Source organism: Balearica regulorum, chromosome 5 (assembly GCF_011004875.1).
Source record: "Balearica regulorum gibbericeps isolate bBalReg1 chromosome 5, bBalReg1.pri, whole genome shotgun sequence".
In the NCBI taxonomy this organism is placed as follows: Eukaryota; Metazoa; Chordata; class Aves; order Gruiformes; family Gruidae; genus Balearica; species Balearica regulorum.
Window position 1 is genome coordinate 4,464,704 of NC_046188.1, and position 19,325 is coordinate 4,484,028.

General features: G+C 52.4%; 1 protein-coding gene across 4 annotated transcripts in view; it reads left to right on the forward strand.

The window, feature by feature from the left end:
- Nucleotides 1-6,051: 6,051 nt before the first annotated feature.
- SAMD4A (sterile alpha motif domain containing 4A) overlaps nt 6,052-19,325 on the forward strand; it is a 107,447-nt gene continuing 94,173 nt past the window's right edge. For 2 of the 4 annotated variants that reach the window (XM_075753228.1, XM_075753227.1), the window contains exons 1-2: nt 6,052-6,217; nt 7,106-7,795. In XM_075753228.1, the coding sequence (XP_075609343.1) occupies nt 7,600-7,795 (196 nt within the window). In that variant the 5' untranslated portion in view covers nt 6,052-6,217; nt 7,106-7,599. The remainder of the gene's footprint in view (nt 6,218-7,105; nt 7,796-19,325) is intronic. The other 2 variants (XM_075753230.1, XM_075753229.1) reach the window with 1 other exon arrangement.

Below are 19,325 nucleotides of genomic sequence, written 5' to 3' on the forward strand. Positions count from 1 at the left end.
CTCGCAGTAAGTAGACACAGCACCTCAGGGACTCCAAAATTTCCAGGCTTTGCAGAGTCGTATGCTCAGCAGTGCTCTGCCACTCTTTTTGCAGGGCTTTATTTTGCTGGGTTTGACAGGCAGGCCTCCTTTAGGCCACATTTTCAATAGTGTCCGTGAATGTTCCTGGTAGCTGCACATTAAGTGGTTTGAAAGCAGCCCTGAGGAGGACTTGGGGGCATTGGTTGATAAGAAGCTCAACATGACCCAGCAATGCGTGCTTGCAGCCCAGAAAGCCAACTGTGTCCTGGGCTGCATCAAAAGCAGTGTGACCAGCAGGTCGAGGGGGGTGATTCTGCCCCTCTGCTCTGCTCTGGTGAGACCCCCCCTGCAGTGCTGCGTCCAGCTCTGGGGTCCCCAGGACAAGAAGGACATGGAGCTGTTGGAGAGAGTCCAGAGGAGGCCATGGAGATGATCCGAGGGCTGGAGCACCTCTGCTATGGAGACAGGCTGAGAGAGGTGGGGTGGTTCAGCCTGGAGAAAAGAAGGCTCCGGGGAGATCTAATTGTGCCTTACCAGTCCCTGAAGGGGCCTACAGGAAAGATGGTGAGGGACTGTTTATCAGGGGGTGTAGTGACAGGACAAGGGGTAATGGGTTCAAGCTGAAGGAGGGTCGATTTAGATTAGATGTTAGAAAGAAATTCTTTACTGTGAGAGTGGTGAGGCACTGGAACAGGTGGCCCAGAGAAGCTGTGGCTGCCCCTGGCTCCCTGGCAGTGTTCAAGGCCAGGTTGGATGGGGCTTTGGGCAACCTGGGCTAGTGGAGGGTGTCCCTGCCCATGGCAGGGGGTTTGGGACTGGATGGGCTTTGAGGTCCCTTCCCACCCAAACCAGTCTATGAGTCTGTGATTCTGTGATCTACACTGGAACATAATGCACGATCTCGTATTTTAACTATGTGGTAGTCTCTGCTGCAGAGAGCAGGACCAATCCATACAAGGGCAAGGCACACCCAAAGATGTATCCACTGATTTTTCAAGAGCTTCGTTTCTCCAAATGAACTCCTGAAAGCACAAGGATAGGAATAATTCACAGTCTTTCATGTCTCTTACTTGGAGCAACATAATCCTTTGTAGCAGGATTTGGAGAATGACCCCGCCCACACAAATCTGATCTAATAAGGTGTTTTTAATCCTCTTTTTGCGTCTCCTCATTTCCATTAGTCTTCTCCTTTTCTTCTTTTCCCACCTCTTGCAGAGAAACTTTTTGATACCCATGAAAACAGGATTGGCAGCACACCGGGTGGCCCATGGGCACAGCTGCCAGGGTTTCCCACTCCCCATATCAGGCTCCTCAGGGAAGCAGTGACCTCCGCTGTGCTCTGCTGGGTGGTGGCTGGAGATGAGCTGGGGTAGCTGAGTTTGGTATATATAAAGCAACATTTACAATTTTAAGAATTTATTTATTTATTCCCTGTTTTTCAAGGAAACACGTAAATACATCTGAGCAGCAATTTAAGCGTCTGGTGGAGCATCATACGACCAATCTGGTTCATCAGGGAACTGGGGCTGATATTACCCAGTTTGCTGGTAGTCCTTTGTAGACATGCCAGCCTTCATTTACAGAGCTCTCCCGAGGGCTCTTGAAAAGCAACCTCCGTACCAGGGTGAGCAGACAGTGTCCTGGGCAAGCAAGTGGCCTGAGATGTGATGGGATGGAGAGAGACGCGAGGACAGCGTACAGGGCACAGCTGAGCCTGGATCATCTCTGCCAAACCCTTCCTATCTCCTAAGTACATGGTGCCTCTCTCTCCAGCTCACCCCGCGTTTCCACGGCTTTTCCCCTTCTTGTTGTGTCTTTCAACCTGTTCAGAGGACTCAGGCAAAATGCAGAATACCCCTTAGAGGTCTCAGTGGATCATCTCTGCATCTATTCCAGGTGCACGCACACACATTTGTTATGTCTAGATGTTACTTATGTAGGTTTTGGTGAAAGCTGCCTGTTTGGAGCCAGGAGCAGGAGGATCAAAGCGAGCTGTTTCCCCCCATGTTTGCCTCTCGTGGTTGGATCCCTTGCCATTTTATCAAGTGAGAACGTGAAGGTTTTCCTCCACCCCAGCATCCTGGCTGTGTCTGAAACCTCACCCAGCCTGGCAACTCTTCTACTCTCCTTTAAGGAAATTCTCCTTAAATTACCATAATTTTGTCAGCGTGCACTATGCACGCTTCGTTATTAATAATTAAGTAGGAAAACTGCCTTCGTGTCAGTGTTGCTTACACGTCTTGAGTTGGAACCAGGCTTCCAAAGAGAATTGCTTGAAAGGGGTAGTTAGGGAAGCAATTTCCTCGATGGTGCATGCTAATGCACATCTCCAAGCCTGTCTTGGAGCTGCTGGAGCCGGGGAGTCGAGCAGCTCTGTTGAATGGTCCCTCCTTGGGGATCAGCGTCTTGTTTCATCAGGGCCATCTGCTTGTAACACCGCCTCAGTCAGCTCCAAGTCCTACAACAAGCTGCTTTCATTGCTGGCTGGAAATGGTTTGAAAAATCTGAATGTTGTAGGTAAACATGACGTGAGGCTATGGGATATAGCCATCCAGGGAGTCATCTCACCAGCAGGCATTTATGAGGTGTTAGCACACATGAAGAGGGGCCCAGAGCTGCTCAGACATCTTGCTGCAGACCCATCCGAGGTGTGAGACGGAGCTGTGCTCCATGCCTGTGCCGACGGCTGGTCGGAGGGGTAGGATGGGACGTCTCTTGTGTGCCATGCGAACCACCACGCCTAATAACCAGGCTGCCCCGAAGGCCCAGAGGGGCTTGAGTCAGGCTTTGCCCTCAACACACACACGGGGCTCAGTTTTGCAGAGACCCGTTCTGCACATAGCCACTTGCTGTTGATGGGATGATAAGGTTTTGCAATGCAAAAGCCTGCATTTATATTCTAGGGGCCATCTGAAACTGGAAGAGCCCAATGAAACTTATTGCCTGCCTGGTTAAATAAATCCTTCCCATCCTCTTCCTCAGCTCCTCTTCGTCACCGATTCCACATGCGTCACCAGGCGGGAGAGGCAGCCTGTGATACATTTTCAAGAGGTGCTTTTTTTGAGGTCCATTAGTTAAGCTGATTTATTTTGTTGCCTCTGCATCCCTGGGGTCCCTGTGAGCCAACTCGTCAATGGCACGGGGCAGAGATGGCATTGCTGGAGAGGCAGATGCCCTCACAGCACAACGCGACGGTGTTCTCGGTGATGAAACAGGGTCTTCTCAAAGCAACCCCTTGACAACGGCTAAACAAACATAACGTGAGCAGCACTTCCCCTGCTAAATGGTATTTCCTGTGTAGATCCATGTCCTCCTCCTGCAGCCTCACGTAGATACGTGTAGCACAGACCTTGGAAAATCGCTGCTTCTTTCACGGTGAGTTTCGACCAGAGGTCATCCCCAAAGCCCAGACTGGGCACAGGAGCGTAAGTATAAATATATTTTTTATAATGGCTGCCCCATCCGATTTGGATATGTAAACCCATGTAGGCTCCCTTGTTTACTTGTTATTTTTACTTTTCTTATATTTCTTTTTGTGCGTGTTTAGTTTTGGCAGGCCGCATTTGTACGAATTGCACAGCTCCCCCATTCAAGGTAAAGAAAACACTAGCTTCCCAGTGGCCAATTCCCACACTTTGTTTAGGAACAAACGGGAGAGATGTTGTGTTTAATTATCTCCAGCCTGCCTTGTGTTTGTGCAGAGCTGGCCGGGATGTCTCTTTTCCCAGGACACAGTGTCTACACTTTGGATGCTCCATCTGCAGGGAAGAGAGTTGACCACGGAGGATGCGGATGAGTCCCTCCACCCCAGCTGATTACCCCCAGAAAAGGAGATTTGCTTCCAGCCAGCTTGGGGATCCTTACATCGCACCGATCTGCACGGGCGCCCACCCTGCAATGCATCTAGCGACGCAGCAGGGCATTTCTTCCGCGGGTCGCAGAGGGATTTTTTTAATTACCGTAGAAACCTCCAAACATCACAGAGTATGCTGTTACCTCAGGCTTTCGCTCTTCTGCGTCTGCTTCCTGGGGACACTATGGCGCTTGTAATCTCCTGAGTGGCGGATGCTTATTTTTGGGTTTATTATCAGACACGCTCTTGATGTCTCCTGGAGCATGGGACACATTTGGTCCTTTACTCTCACTCATTCGTGACTCGCTGCATGTGGGGGGACACCGTCTCCTGTCGATCTGCCCGGCCTCGCAGAGGCCTGCGTTTGATGTTTCAGCCTTAAATATTCTTCCGATGGTTGCTATTACCACTCTAGATGTGCAAAATGCAAAACCTGAGAGGCGTTATCGGCAAAGCAAGCTTGGCAACCCTTAAATTAGCAACGTGCAAGCGCACGACGTTCTGCCCGGAGCTCCTGGTGCCGTTAACGCCGATGGTTTAACGAGCCTCGCTCCGCATTCCCGTGCAAGACGTGCACGCTGGCGTGGCAGATGGTGTATCCTCGCAGCTCCGCGGGCCGTCCCTCAGCACGCCCGGACGGCGGGAGGACTGTCGGCACCAAGGTGAGGGGAAAAGGGCTTTTCGATTGACCATTTTTTTTTAGGATGGAGCCGAAGGATGAGACAGATGGCTGGGGTTTGTTGGCAGGGAACTCCTGTTTGTTTAATTAGTCACCAGACATACTGAAAGCTGAAGTGTGTTACATGCAAACTCGTAAGCGGGGGGGAGATGGACCATTTGTGCTTGACGTATAGGAGCTGCTGGAAGCGACTTGGTGATCCTCATCTCGCGGTCCTGCTGCGGGATCGATGCTCCTGCCCAGGACTGGGCATTCCCGATGGCTACGGGCAGCCTTCATCTCCCCGCTACGTTTTCCCCCCAAAAAGGGCCGGATTCAGCCACGTGCATTGCTTTTTAAGCCAAAGGGTGCACAGCCCCGGAGTTTTCCTTTCTCTAGCACCCAGCAGAGCACGGAGCCACTTTTGGGGAACGGATTCACCGGTGGAGGGGTTCGGCCCCCGGTTTGCGACGATCCCATCGCGTCTCCCTCCCTCGCCATCTCCTGACACCTGAGCACGTCTCTCACTCCACGGAGCAGCGGGGACTCCGGGCAATGCTGCAGAGGTACCACCGTCACTTGTTCCCCGAAGCACAAGCTGTGCACGGATCAGGCGTTTGACATCCCTTTTCCATGCGTGAATCAGATATTTGACATCCTTTTGCCGTGGCCACCAATAAACACACTTTACACCTTTATTTATGCTTTATAAACGTTAGATTCTGCTCAATATTTGCTGTCTTCTTGCAAACGGTTGTGCTTGGGGTTTTTTTTTTTTCCCCACATTTCCCTTCTTGGATATATCTGTATCACTCATCCCTTGAATATCGGGGAAATAAAATCCCGCAGGGGAAATCGATAGCCCGAAACACAAATCCTGCCCCTCTCTGCGCAGTTAGCGCTCGCAGGGTTAAATCCATCCATCTCTGCTCGCCGGGATAGCATTAATCACCGAATGTGCAAACCATCTAAAAAAAAAAAAATTTAAAATAATTTTAAAAAAACGCCTTTTCTTACCGATGCGACATTTATCGGAGCAGAAAGTAACATTTTTCTCCCCCCCCCCCCAAAAAAACCCACCCCAACAACCCCTGCCATTACCCCGCAGTCCACTAGATGGTGGTTTCCTCCAGCGGGAAATCCGCAGTTGGGGGGGGGGGGGGGGGGGGGGGGAAGGCCGGGGGAGTGACTTCGGGGTACGGGTTCTTCTCCAGTTCCCACCCCCCCCCCCCCACCCCAACACACACACCCCCTGCACTGGAGGAGCACCCCGAATTTCCCCGGGGTGTGTGTGTGTGTGTGTGTGTGTGTGTGTGTGTGCATTGCACGGGGAGTTGCACGGTTTTGCAAGGGGTTGCAACCAGCGGGGGCGCGCGGGGAAGCGGGGAGGGGGGGGGAGCGCCTCCGGCGCTCCCCCCCCCCCCCGCTTCCCCGCGCGCCCCGCCCCTTATGACGTCATCACTATGCAAATGAACGGCATGTGGGGAGCGGGGGCTCGGCGCGCCGCTGGGCTCAGTCTCGCGCCGCGGAGCCGCCGCCGCCGTCGTCGCCGCTGCTGTTGGCGTCCCCCCCTTTTTTTTTTCCCCCTCCCCTCTCCCCTTATCCCCGGCCATGGCACGGCCCCCCCCAGCGCCGCGCCGTTTCCCTCCCCCCCCCCACCGCTTCCCGGGGCCGGTATGAGTCAGGTGAGTGTTTTAGTGGGGAGGGGAGGGGGGGGGAGGAACTTTTTGCGGGGGGGGGGGGGAGGACCTCATTTCCCCCTCTTCTCCCCCCCCCTTTAGCTGCAGTGGGGGCACCCATCGGGTGCTGGGTGCGTTGGGCGGGGGTATGCTTCTCCCCCCCCCCCAAATGGGGGTGTTGGATGTATGGGGGGCGTTGCTTATTCCCCCCCCTTCCCACCCCCCCCCGCGGTTCTGTATGCATGGGGGGGGTTGCTTATGTCGGGGTACTGGATGCATTGCGGGGGGTTGCTTGTTCCGCCCCGCCCGGGGGTGCTGGATGCGTGGGGGGTGCTTATCCCGGGGTGCTGGATGCATTGCGGGGGTTGCTTATTCTCCCCTATGGGGGTGCTGGATGTATTGAGGGGGACTTACCCCCATGCCTGGGTGCCGTGGGAGGGGAGTTCCCTCCCTTCCTCCCTCCCCCGGAGTGCTAGATGCATCGGGGGGGGTTGCTTATTCCCCCACTGTTGGGGTGCTGGATGCATGGAGGGGTTCCTTTTCGTCCCCCCCCCCGCCCGGGGTGCGCTGGGTGCTCTGCATGGGGATTGCTTACATCCCCCCTCCCCCGTGCTGCTGGGGGCACGCTGAGGGGGTGCTCGCACCCCGTGCTGGGTGCAGCGGGAGGGGGTGCTTCCCTCACCTCCCCGAACCGGGGGGGGGGGGGGGGGGGGGGGCCGCTCCCAGCGTGGAGGGTGTCGGAGATCTGCTCGTTGGAAGAGGAGGAGGAGGAGGGGGGAGGAAGGCAGCGGGGCTGCGGTGCCCGGGCCGCTGCGTGCCAGGGCCGAAGGCCAGCCTTCCTCCTCCTCCTCCTCCTCCTCGCCGCCCCCCCTGACGCCCCCCTTTCTCTTCCAGGTGTGAGGCCCCGGCGCCCCCCGCCGCGCCCCGCCGGGAGGAGGCAGCCCCCGCCGCTCCCGCCCTGCCCGCCGCAGCCTCGCTGGGGGCAGCCCTGACGCTGGGGTTTTCCTTTTTTTGGCTTTTTTTTTTTTTTTTTTTTTTTTGGCCGTCCCCCCGTCGTCGTCGTCGTCCTCCCCCCCTTTTCCTCCCTCCCTCCCTCCCTCCCGTGTCGCCGTCAGGGAATCCAGCACCACACCGAAGCCAGAAGAGAGGGAGCAAAACCCAACCCAGGCCGAAAGCTGCGTCCAAAACAAAACCCACCCTTTTTATTGCAAAGGAGTTTTTGTTTTGTTCTTTTTCCTTTTTTTTTTTTTAAATTTTTATTATTATTATTATTATTTTTTAATCCTGACCCGAAACGTAGGGGAGGAAGCGAAGTCGGGGCAGGGAAGCTTTCCCGGTTATTTATTTTCTCCCTCCGCAGAGGTGTCTCCTCCGGCCGCCGGCTCACCATGATGTTTCGAGACCAGGTCGGCGTGTTGGCCGGTTGGTTCAAGGGCTGGAACGAGTGCGAGCAGACTGTTGCGCTGCTCTCGTTGCTGAAACGCGTCAGCCGGACCCAAGCTCGCTTCCTCCAGCTCTGCCTGGAGCACTCCCTGGCAGACTGCACCGAGCTCCACATCCTCGAAGGGGAGGCCAACAACCCCGGTGAGTGGGTTTTTGGTTGGGGTTTGGTTTTTTTTTTTTTTTTTTGCTGCATCCCTTCTTGAACGATACTTTAATGCAGGCAAAATTAAAAAAACAAAAAAAAAAGCCGACAGCCAAACCAAAAGAAAAAAAAAAGAAAAGCCAAGAAAAGAGGGAGGTCAGGGAGCCAGGGCTCCGCAGCTTGATTGCATTAACAGCTTCTCTTCGTATGTTTTATTTTTCAAACGGGTGATGGCTTATTTCAGTTTGATTTTTCACAGCAAACTACTCCGGTCTGTGGCGTGGTGTAACTACGGTAGCATGAATGATTGGTGGGTTTTTTCCTTCCCCCCCCCCCCCCCCCCCCTTCCTCCTTCCTCCTTCCATGCAGTTTCCTGTGAAATAAGTAAGTCAGGTCACGTAGAGTCTGGATTTTCTAGGCTTCTTTTGGACAACGTGGCTTGCTTTGCTTTCTGCAACATGCAGAAGCAGCCCATCACTACCTTAGACGAACTGTTATTTTCTAAAGATCTGGGCAGCTGGGTTATCCTATTTATTTATTTATTTATTATTATTATTTTCTTAAATGTGGCAATTCCTATTTCATCATTCAGATCCTGTTTGGACGCATTTTTTTTTCCTGCGGCTCTGAATACCCTCTTGTGTTTCAGTGGAGCTCTAAGAAAATATGAGTAGACTGGTTTATGTTGGTGAACGTACAGGATGCGTTACAGAAAATGTGCGTGCCTACCAAAGTATATTTTGCTTTTATTTATACGCCGTTACAAGTTACTCAACTCCGCAGAAGTAAATGGAGTGAGAGCAGCATGCAAACGGCACAAGCGATGTGCAAATTGCGCTGTGGGTTAATGTATTTATTTATGGGTGTGTATGCGTTACAAACGTACGTTCCGAAGCGTGTATGTGCAGATTTACGCAGGTCGCTTTAAGCAGAGTTTCTGAAATGCGGAGTACGAGTAGGCAAGGCAAAAATCGGTATTGAAGTTGCGTAGTTCTGTTTCCCCAAAACCCCAAACCAACCCCAAAAAAAAGCAAACCTGCCCCCCCGCTCCGTTGCAAAGCATCCCTTTTGTTTAAATTCCCTGGGGGGTGGTGGTGGTGGGGGTTTGGGAGCGCTTGCTTTTCGGGCTGTGCATGTCGAAGTGGTGCCGGGGAGCAGCCGGCTGCGTTTCACGATAGGTGGAAATCGTGCGGGTCGGCCGCGGCGGCCGGATCCCGAACAGAGCCCCCAGTGTGGACGGGGCGGGAGGAATGCAGGGTCCTTCTCCAGCTGTTCCCTATTAGAGCACCGAGCCGGCAGGATTTGGCAGCTGCCTGCGCTGCCATTTGATGACAAGGTCCAGCGCAACTTCTTGTTCGACCGTGGATGGATTTAAGTCCTTCTGCAGGAAACCAAGCCCGGGGCTGCTCCGACGCGAAGGGATCGGGGCTGGTTACGGGGGAGCAAGGCTGGAATTGGCCGTTCCCTTATATAGCTCGCAGGAATGAGAGGGAGGAATGCTGCCGAGTGCGTCTGGGCGCGATGCTGCTGGTTTTATAAACAGCTGAAGGGCTGAACCTCATCCATTTGGGTGGGGAGGCCCCAGGGGGGGACGGGACACAGGGAGGGAACGTGCTCTCTAAACTCAGCTGCTCCAGGATAAATGTGCAGCCTCCCATGCCGGCCTTAGCGCCGGCTTGCTGCAATTCCGGCTGCAAGTCGGCGTGAGCGATATATTTTTTTAATTGTTTATCGGCATCGCGGTTTTTCATTTAAATTGTGTTTTTGGCGGTAGCCGTGTCCCCTCGGTTGGTCAGGTAATTAGAGGGGGGTGATTTATATCCTGACCACAGAAAAGGCGAATTATGAAGGAAAACAGCATTTCGAAGCCTTCCCAGATACAAAGTCACGTACGGCTGGCTGTGCGGTGGCATTCACTCGATGGAAACCAGGGGTTGGACCCTTCCCATCTCTACTCGTGCGAGCAATCCCTGCTTGCCCCTGTAATCCCGTTGACCTTGCTTGGCGCGAGGATTTCTCCTGCGTGCGAAGCTTGGCATCCGGCCTCCTGCCTGTCCCTTAGCGCGCTTGCGGAGCTGCCTGCGCTTTCCCTGACGCTTCTTCCCAAAAATCAGCTGTTCCTCCAGGGCATTTGTAATGCCGGTAGCAAAACCAGGATCCGTTGAGTTCCTCTTTCTCACCGCTCACCCCTCCGTATAGCTTCCCCGTGGGATGGACATCTCCATGCACCCCACGGAGCAGAACGTGTGCTTTTCCGAGCTGGCAATCCTGTTGCGGCGGGAGGGGAAGAGTACTCGGGGTTTGCAACCGAGAACTGTTGAGAACTCTCTTTTAGTCTCCAGTGTTAATGCTGCCTTCTTTGTAAAACCACCTGGGTGGTTTAAATAGCTCTTATTCAGCACCCGTTTTGCAGTCTGGCATTTGTCACTTGGCTGACTATGGAATCACACCAAGTTCTTCTGAAAAGCGGCGTTGTCATCTAACCTCGCGTTACTCTTTATTGTTTGATCTCTTTGTTTGCATAACTAATTTGGGCTCGGTTCCCTCCCAGGCTGGGGGCTGAGGTGACTCCTTGTAGATTTTCCTTGGTGTTTGCTGACTTGGAGATGGTGGCTCCTTGCTTGTAGGTGCATCCTTGTTGGTGTTGGGGACGTAGCCATGGTGGTGCGCGAGGGACTGTGGGGTGATGGGGGTGCACAGCCGAATGGGATGTAGGGGCTGACTGTAAGATGTGGTGTGGTCACCTTCAATGAAGCACTGGTGATATCGTCTGTCTGGCAAGGGATGTCACTGTGACTTAAGTGACGTCGGTCTGAATGCAACGTGCTGGTCTAATGCGCTGGAGCAAGCGTCCGAATTGACATAAATGGTGGTTTTGCCTTGAAGTGAGGAGTTTTGCGTGTGCAGGACCTGTTGCTTGCCCCAACCCTGTTGGGGAGGTGGGAAAACTTGAACGTTGCCCCTAGTTCACGGCTGTTAGGAGGAGGTGGCAGCCCTGCTGCGTTCCTTGATGGATGGGCACCGGTTTTGGGAATGTAAGCACCAACAACTGAGATCAGGAGGGGGCCCAAAGGGAGACCCGAGCATGAAATCCTCACCGGCTGGTGGAGCTGGGGTCGTGAGCCTTTGAGTACGTGGACCAGAAATGGAGGAAAACTCTTCTCTACAGAGGTGCCCAGGTTGTTTCTTGCCTGGTAGACTCCAAATGAGAGAGCTACCATATAGCAGACGAGATGGGAAAACCTCAAGGAAGAAAAAGAACTTTTTAACTAGTTTACTGACATGGAGAAGTGAGTGTATTTATTTTGAAGGAGTTCTATCTTTTATCTTTTCCAAGTGTAAGGGTATTTTTGATGATGACAGCCAAGCCCCCCTCATTAGGAACGCAGACCCGCTGTGGCTCTGCTGCGTGCAGCCATCTATGACCCTCAGAAAGGCTTGAGGAGCCTCCTGCTTCTGTGGCTCTTTGGATACCTGCTCGAGCATGGAATGGAGGGGTAGAGATAACCACATTGTCCACCTCCAGAGGAGAGACATCTTGCAGAAAGCTACGCTGGTGTCTCAGAGATGTGGTGACTTCCCACTGGAGATGTGGTGACTACGTGTGGTGCAGGCACTGTGGGACCACCTGCGATCCGTAGTGCATCTAAAGGTATTGCTTGATTATAAAGGTGAACTAGAAGTGGGAAGCAAACGCGGCAGGAAATCCATACATTGCTTCACTGGGTGGAGCATACAGCTTGTGGTTATCCTATGTGATGGCTATGAGGAGCCTCACCAAGCGTTAATGGTTTAACTGGTGAAGAATGCAGGTTGCTGCTAATTCAGTTTGAGCGCAAATGGCTTGGCCTGCCGTGCATAGAGAAGAATATGGAAACCATATTATCTGTGCACAGAAATAGAAGTTTCAGGTATTACATAGCGCTATTTAAAAGCCTGCTATAACTTCCTTCCTTCCTTCCAGCCTGGCCTCGCTGGGCGGCTTCGGTCCCAGCTGCTCGGAGCCGTCAGGACGCGGCGACCTCCTCCGAGCTGCCGGTAAAGGTCAGGCAGGAGCATAACGTGCCCATGGTGGGAGCGGGACCCGTGCCGCTCCTGCGCCCGACGGCTGGGGCTGCGACACCGCGGGGTGCCGGGTGTAGCTGCTCTGTGGGGTATAGACCCGATGAGGAGACGGGGGCTGCTGCTGGTCCGTAGGCTTTTGGCATTGAGTGCAGGATGTGCTTCTGGTCCCACCTGCTCAGGCATCCCCTCTCTGATGGCCGGAGGTGTGATTGGGGTTTTCTTGGGACTTCCAGTCTAGTCCCACCTCCCGTCCCGCCAGCCCTGGCTTCGGAGGTGCCGTGGCTCCCTCGCTCCTGCAGTCTCTGCTGGCTGTTGGAGGTGGCCGAAGGCTCCTGTGGGTCCTCCAGACATCCAAACACCCGTCTGCATGGATGGTAGCAGAGGGACAGCTTTAAGCTCTTGGGTTTGAAGGACAACAAGCTGTCTTTGCCCTGTGCGCAGGACGCTATTTCACATGTTAAGGCCAAAATCTTTATTTCATTTCGGCAGGCTGTCAAGTATCACAATGAGAGCATCAAAATGACCCAGATTTCTCATCCTGGGAAGGACTGGCTGGAGGAGGAGACAAGGGTTGCAGGGAGCGGTAATGTCTTTAATTAGACCAAGTGATGCAGCTGGAAAAAATGGCCAAGCATGAAGGTGCACCAGCTCAAAGGAGGGCTTGTGTGGTTGTGGTGGTGGCTTTTTCCCCCCCCCCCCCCCCCAACTGTACCAGCTGGTCTATTAAAAGGTATTACATGTTCCTGCAGACCTCGCCTCTTATATCCTTAGGTCGTTGTGGCTCCAGTCCTGTGACTGTTGCTGCCGCCCCGGCCGCAGTCTCCCAGCTCATCGGGAAGCTGCTGCCCCTCCGCTGTGTGAATTTTGCAGTTTGCCCCCAGTGACCCCCACTGATGGAAAACCATCTCAGTACCCGCTTTGAAGATGGTTCTCCAGTTTTTTATATTTTATTTTATTTTTCTTGGCTTACCGTTGCATTGCAATGCTGAGCTCTAACTTAAGTACCCTTGGACTGTGCGAGAGCATCGCTGCGGTGTCCCGTGGGGAGGGGACCGGAGGGGCTGAGCAGGTATCCTGGGGCGAGGAGGGAAGCCCCTCGCTTGATGGGAGCGATAGGAAATTTTAAGTGCAACGCTGGACGTTGGCATCGTGTGCTCCCTCTGCTCGCTTGTCCCTGCCCGGAGGGGGGTGTAAGCTGCTCTGCTCATTAAAAATCATGAGCTGGGACTCTTAAATGGAGAGGTCTGCTGAGAAGTTGGATACTGGCTTCTTTTAATCTGCATGCTGTTTCTTGAGCTGCTGCCATGCATCTTGCCTAGGTTTTGTTTGCAAACTTGAGGGCTAAAAGCTATCTGCGCTGGGTTTTTTGGAGAATAGCAAGAAGAGGGGAATAAAGGTACAGCGTGGTGTTAGCCAGGGATTTGAGCAAGGCTACACACCCAGTATTCTCCTGCAATTTAGAGATATTTTTATTTTTAAAGATGCTTTTCAGAGTAGCTGTGGGAAGCACCGCAGGGCAGCATTTGGCTCGCGCCAGCCCTGGCCGGAGGCAGGTCTGTGGTGCGGCACGAGGAAGGCTCCCCTTCGCTCACCCCGTTGATGGGACCGAGAGGAGACGCCTCTGGGCTTGCGCTTAACTCCTCTATATTTTCTCCTATTTACTTAAAAACGCCTTCCCTTGCGGTTCCTGGCGCTCTTCCCTCGCAGTCGGAGGAGGAGGAGGGAGAAGCTCCCCGTGGCTCGCTCCCAAAGCACCGGCGGTACCAACGGCGAGGTTTGCTCCGTGGGACAGAGCTACCGAGAGCTGGATCGTTTGGGTGGTGGGTGTGCTGCTTCCTGCGCAGCGGAGCTTGCTGGGGGAAACTCTTTTTTTGGGTAGCAATGCTTAAAATGGGGTGGGAGGAGAAGAAAGTGAACTAATGAGAACAGCGTGGTTTGCCACCCTGAGCACCGTGCTGGTGCTCTCCCAAAGAGACTTTTCCATATTTTGCAGCATCCTTTTGCTATTTTGTCGTGTAACGCGTGCCTCAGCGAGGGGCTCGATATCAGGGTTAATTCCCCCAGTGACTGCAGTTCGGAAAAACCTCACCGTGGAAGGGCGTGTAAAAGATGCAGAGAAGCGCTTTGTGCATTATCGCAGACCTGAGCTGGAGTTTTCTGCCTGGACTGGCTCGTGGTCCCTTGATTTCTATCCAAACGCTGCCCTTCTGTGCAGATACCTCGCGTTTGCGCTTGGAAAAGCAGTCGGGATTGTTCTGCCCCACGGCAGCGGGTGCAGGGAGGCTGTACGCGAAGGGACCGCGCCGCGCGGGGCATGGCCGACGGCGTACGGCATCTTCAACCCGTCAAGATGCGGATTGATGGGAGAGGTTCGTGATAGCTTTAGATCGGGAGCTGAATAAGAGCCAACTGTAGAGCCATCAATTACAATAATCTAGTTTGCGAATACACTTATCTTCAAATGAGATTAAATGGATGAATGGGGAGAACGCTCTGCTCGTAGCCTGGGCCGTTGCCGGTGGATGATCGTCTGTGCAGTTACATCCTTTGGCATCTTAGACCTCAGCATCTGACCGAAGCTGCGTGCCCGTCTCGCCCTTTATATTTTACACGTTTGCATTTTATAACGGTTGATGCTCAGGTCGGCTAAAGTTTTCTGCAAAGTTTCCCTGAAGGAGTTGGCGAAGGTTTCTGTGGACCAGGTGGATCGTGGCATGAATTCCCATCTTCCTGCAATCTTGCAAGCCCTGGCCTTTCTTCTCATGTTGCACCAAAAAAATACCATCATCGTTTAATTTGTGGCCCATAAAAGCTTTTTTTTTTTTTTCCCCCCTAAACTGGGAGTTATGTTTGCAATCAGCGTGAGTAACCGAAATAGTAATTAGTGTGGACACTTGCTTTATTTTAAGATGCATTCGTCAGTGCTTTAGCTCTCCAGCTTCGTGCTTGTGTCTAATGTTACCTCAGATAACCGGTTGGAGAAAGGGCACCCCTTGCACTACCGCCGCATCCAAACCCCGGGGTCAGACCTGACGGCTCCTCAGGGCTTGGATTCATCGGAGGGTGGAGAAGCCGCTGTACTACAGCAGCTGCTGGGCTGTGTTTTGGGGGGGTCCCACCTGATCGTCCCGCTCTTCTCCCCGCTTCTTGCATGGGGCCAAGTGAGCGCAGGAGCCCGCGGCCGAGCGCGGGTCATGGCGTTTGGAAACCCTTTCTGTCTGCAGAGAGCTGGGAGTGGGGCTTGGCTCTGGGGGTTGCAGCTGGGATGAACCCGTAACGTGAATCGTGTGTACGTGCATATATACCTCTGAGTGTGCACGTGCCCCTTGTATTTTCTCTATTTTTACTGAATAAACAAGAGCATTATGTTTTTTTGCTAAGTCTTTGTTGTGCAAGAGCTGCTAAGGCATCTAAAAGATGCTAAGAGGCTGCGGGCCCTGGTGCAGGGGATGTGCGGGATTGCGCGCTCACCCCTTTTCCCTTAAAAAACCCCGATGTGTTCATTTTTGCGGCGCTCTGATCCTTGGAAGGAGACGCAGGGGTTTGCAGAGGTCACCTCTGAGCGTGAGTTTGGCGGTGGCAAACAGCCAAGCCTGTGGCTTTCCATTTGGCCCCAGTAATTACAAATAAAGTTGAGGTTGGAGCGAGCGGATCCGTTCCCGACTTTCCGCCTGCGTGCCGCTTCCTCTTCCGCAGCAGATGCGTTAAGTGGAGGGGCAGGATCTCGTCAAAACAAGGTTAGGATTGTTTCTCTGTTGGAGAACGTGGTGCTGGCTTTTCTTTGGAAGGGCTTTTATGGGCAGAGAGGTGCGTTTCTGGTGGCGGGGGGGAACGTTGCAAGCTGGGTTTCCTCTCCCGGAGCAGAGGGCTTGGGACAATTTCACCCGCCACGTGATGGCTGTGCCGTTCGGTCTGCTCCGACTCTGGGTAGTGAGCAGAAAACGAACCCCGTCGGGGTGGTGGGACCAGCTCCGGAGGCAGAAATGTGTTTTTTCTCGTACCTGGTGAGGCAGGCGCGCGGGCTTCCCACGCAGGAGGGTAACGCGTCTTGTCTACGGCAAGAGGAGATGCCAGCGAAGGGTTTGCCAGCGCACGTTCACCCGTCCCGTGCCTGGTTCACAGCTTGCGGTGTAGGTTGTGTGTTTGCACGTGCTGACTCCGTGGTGTGAGGATATCGAAGATTTTGGTGAAGGTGTTGGAACCGTAGCGCGTTTTTCTGATCGGGCTCTGTGCTCGCAGAGCTGCACTGGCGTGCGGTGCGACACCTCGTCTGAGGGTTCCCGGGCTCGGGGCTCCTGTCTGGAGTCAGCAAAGGCTCCGCTCGCTGATGAAGTCTGTAGACTTCTGATCTCTGAGCTGAAAACGGGGTGATAATCATGTATTTTGCTGCTATTAATTCTGGCTGCTGCCCTTTGCAGACTTTTCAGGGCATTTGTAGCGCTTGAGCTGTAGCGTGAAAACTTTCTTGTATTATATAAAATAAATCCACAAGGCAGAAAAAGGCTTTCTCCTGCACGCCCTACCGTGCTTGAACAAACTCGTTGGTCATCTTGGATGGCGAGCGTGGGACTTGCCGTTACGGCAGGTGCGGCTGGGATGGATGGTGCTGGTGGCCCTGTTGCACCAAGGGCTGAGCCAGCTTCTGCCGCAGTCCCTGCAAGCCTTCCCTGACGCTTGCAGGAGCTGGACATGGCCCAGCGTGTCGAGCTATCGTGCCCGAAGGTGTTATTTTACTTAAAATAATGTTAATATTGTGAGCGTCACCTGCAGGAGTCAGCAGCTTTGCTCTCGAGCGAGGCGGCCCTGGGGTGGAAGCACAGGGCGCTTTAAAAAGCTGCTTTTCTGTTACCGATCCTTGCAAGTAATTCATTCCAGATTTCTCTTTTTTTTTTTTTTTTTTTGGATAAAACCTATTTTAGACAAACCTGCCTTGCTTTTAACCAGTTAGTTCTGCTCCTCGCCTACGCTGGTGGCGTATGGGCACGTGTTGTGTTTGGAGTTTTAATTGTTGTTATAAGAAGTCATTGAGTGAGTAGATGAAACAGAATTTGACCAGGTTTAGCTTGAAACATTTTAAAACTCACTTTCTGTGCCACTGGTTTGTTGTTTTGTTTTGTTTTTTTTTTCTTGTTTCTGTGTTTTGAAAGAAGAAAAAACCCTGAACATCACAGATCAGTGGTTCTTGTCCTCAGGTTTTTATTACTGTCCCCTTCTCTCTGTCCCTCGTCTGCAACGGGAAGTGAAGAAGGAAGAAAGTCTGGAGAGAAATGTGGAGGAAAAAAACCCACAACTTTTGTTGTGGAGAAACTTGGCTGCTCTGACGTTTTGCAAGCAGAACATAGTGTTTCTGTAACAGCTGCGGTCTACGCTCATGCGTTTCCCCAGTTTTCATAGTTTTTCTGTTGGGATATTCCCCTTGTCTCTCATGCAGCAAACGTCAATGTGATTTTTCTACCTTTTTTCTGTCTGCTCCCCAGTGTACTCAAAATGCCCATGGGGTCAGCTTGGTTCTGGGTAGGTTTGTTGGGTGTTTTTTGTTTTTTTTTTTTTTAAATCTTAGAGTTCCAAAGAAGTGGATTATTTTAAAAAAACAAAACAGAACAACAAAGTCCTCAGGCTGTTTCCCTCCAGATAATGTGAACGTAGATGAAATGTTGAGTTATAACTACCTGAGTGACCTTTTAAGATAAGAATTGTTATTGACTTGTGGTATTATGTTAAACTGATAAGAATCCTTTTTAAAAGAGGAGGGGAAAAAAAAAACCCCAAACCCTTCAGTGACTGTAATAACTTAGTTGGTAACACACAGGCAGTGCACGGCTCCTTCCTGACGCTGGTGCTGGGGTCTCGAGGGCAGCCCCGCGGGGATCCCATCCAGCATCCCCTCGAGAGAACCTGGGAAACCTCCCTGGAGCTTCAGGTTGGTGCCGTGAGGAATGCCTGCGGCATCACTTGGCTGCTCCTTTCGCTGTCAGCCCCTAAATTTTCATAATCTGTAGGGAATTTTAGCCTGAGAGTTGTGCTGGGGCTCAGTCTTGTGCTGGTGAGTCTGGTGCTGCGGGTTTGGGTGTGATGGGATGGATGGATGGATGCACGGGGAGAAGGTGCTGGGAGCAGGAAGGAGGGATGCTTTTGGGTGGCAAGGAGGGATGCTTTTGGGTGGCCAAGGAGGGATGCTTTTGATGGTCCTCAGTTACGAAACGAGCGTCCAGACAAGGAAGGCTCTTCCATCCCATGGCTGCCAGCAGGCACAGCGCAGCCCTTGGAGCCCTGTCGGGAGCTGGGTCCCATCTCTGTGCCCCAGCAGAGGTACCAGCTCCTGTTTTGGGTTGTTTTAACAGAGTTAGGAGTCTGATGACATACTTAACCTTCACCAGGCTGAGCCCTGCTTGGTATGTTTGCACGTGCCGCTCCTGGGGATGCTGTCAATTTAAAGCAGAATTCACGTTTTTGCCGTGGACTTTGTTACCTTCTGTTGTCAGGGCTTGCCACTGAGACTATTAGAGCTAAAGAAAACCAACCGTGAGCGATTGATTTTTCTTACAACCTGCTTTTCTTCTTCCTTCCCCCATCCCTTGGCACTTGTATTACCTGCGTGTTGCAGGTTTCCACGTTTTGTGGAGAGCGTGTGTGCACGCTCGGCGGCCAAAAGGTGAACAAGCGAGAAGCAGCAGCTCAAAGCACAGAGACCCAGGGGGTCTAAAAGGAGAGGGGATAGACCTGATAAAACCAAAAAATACTCTAAATGTCTTAGAATTAGGTCTAGGAAAAAACATAATCCATTTGAATACATACCAGCAGCAGAGGTGCAAAGGTGTGCATCTCGGTGTGTCTGTTCAGGAAATCAATTACTTAAACCTGGCTCGGTTAAAAGAGTCATCGCAGCAGCATGAATTCCTCTAACGATAGCTCTTAGCGCTGCGTAAAGGTGTCTTCTCAGACCGCAGTCGCTAACCTTTCATCGCATTATTCTGAAGCAGTCAGTTGGATGCTGAATGCTTTTTGTAGCCGATGTCAAATCTCGGTCAGCCGGAGAGCCTTTATAAATAAAGGTGTCTGCTCGTATTCAGGCATACGTGGATAATAGCTGCTGTAATTCAGCTGTCCAGCTCGGCTACCCGGCTTTTATAAATGACTGATCAGAGATTCCACTGAGAATGAGTATTTAAAGGGATGGAGCTGCTAAAAGTGGGCTCTGTGCGGATAAGTGTAGCGAGTCTCTATCCCCAGGACAGGTGGCTGGCATTGTCCTCCTTCCACTGATGTCCTGCGTTTATATTTTACACGAAGTAAATGTTGCATTAATAAAAGTTTTGTGTTGCAGTAACATTGCAGGGTTCTGCATTAATTTTTTTTTTTTGCAAGCTGTACTTTAATCTTTCAGTTTGTCATCTATTTTTTTTCCCCCTTTTTTTTTTTTAATGGGAGCGGGTAAACACTCGGAGATCTCTCTGGACAAGCCAC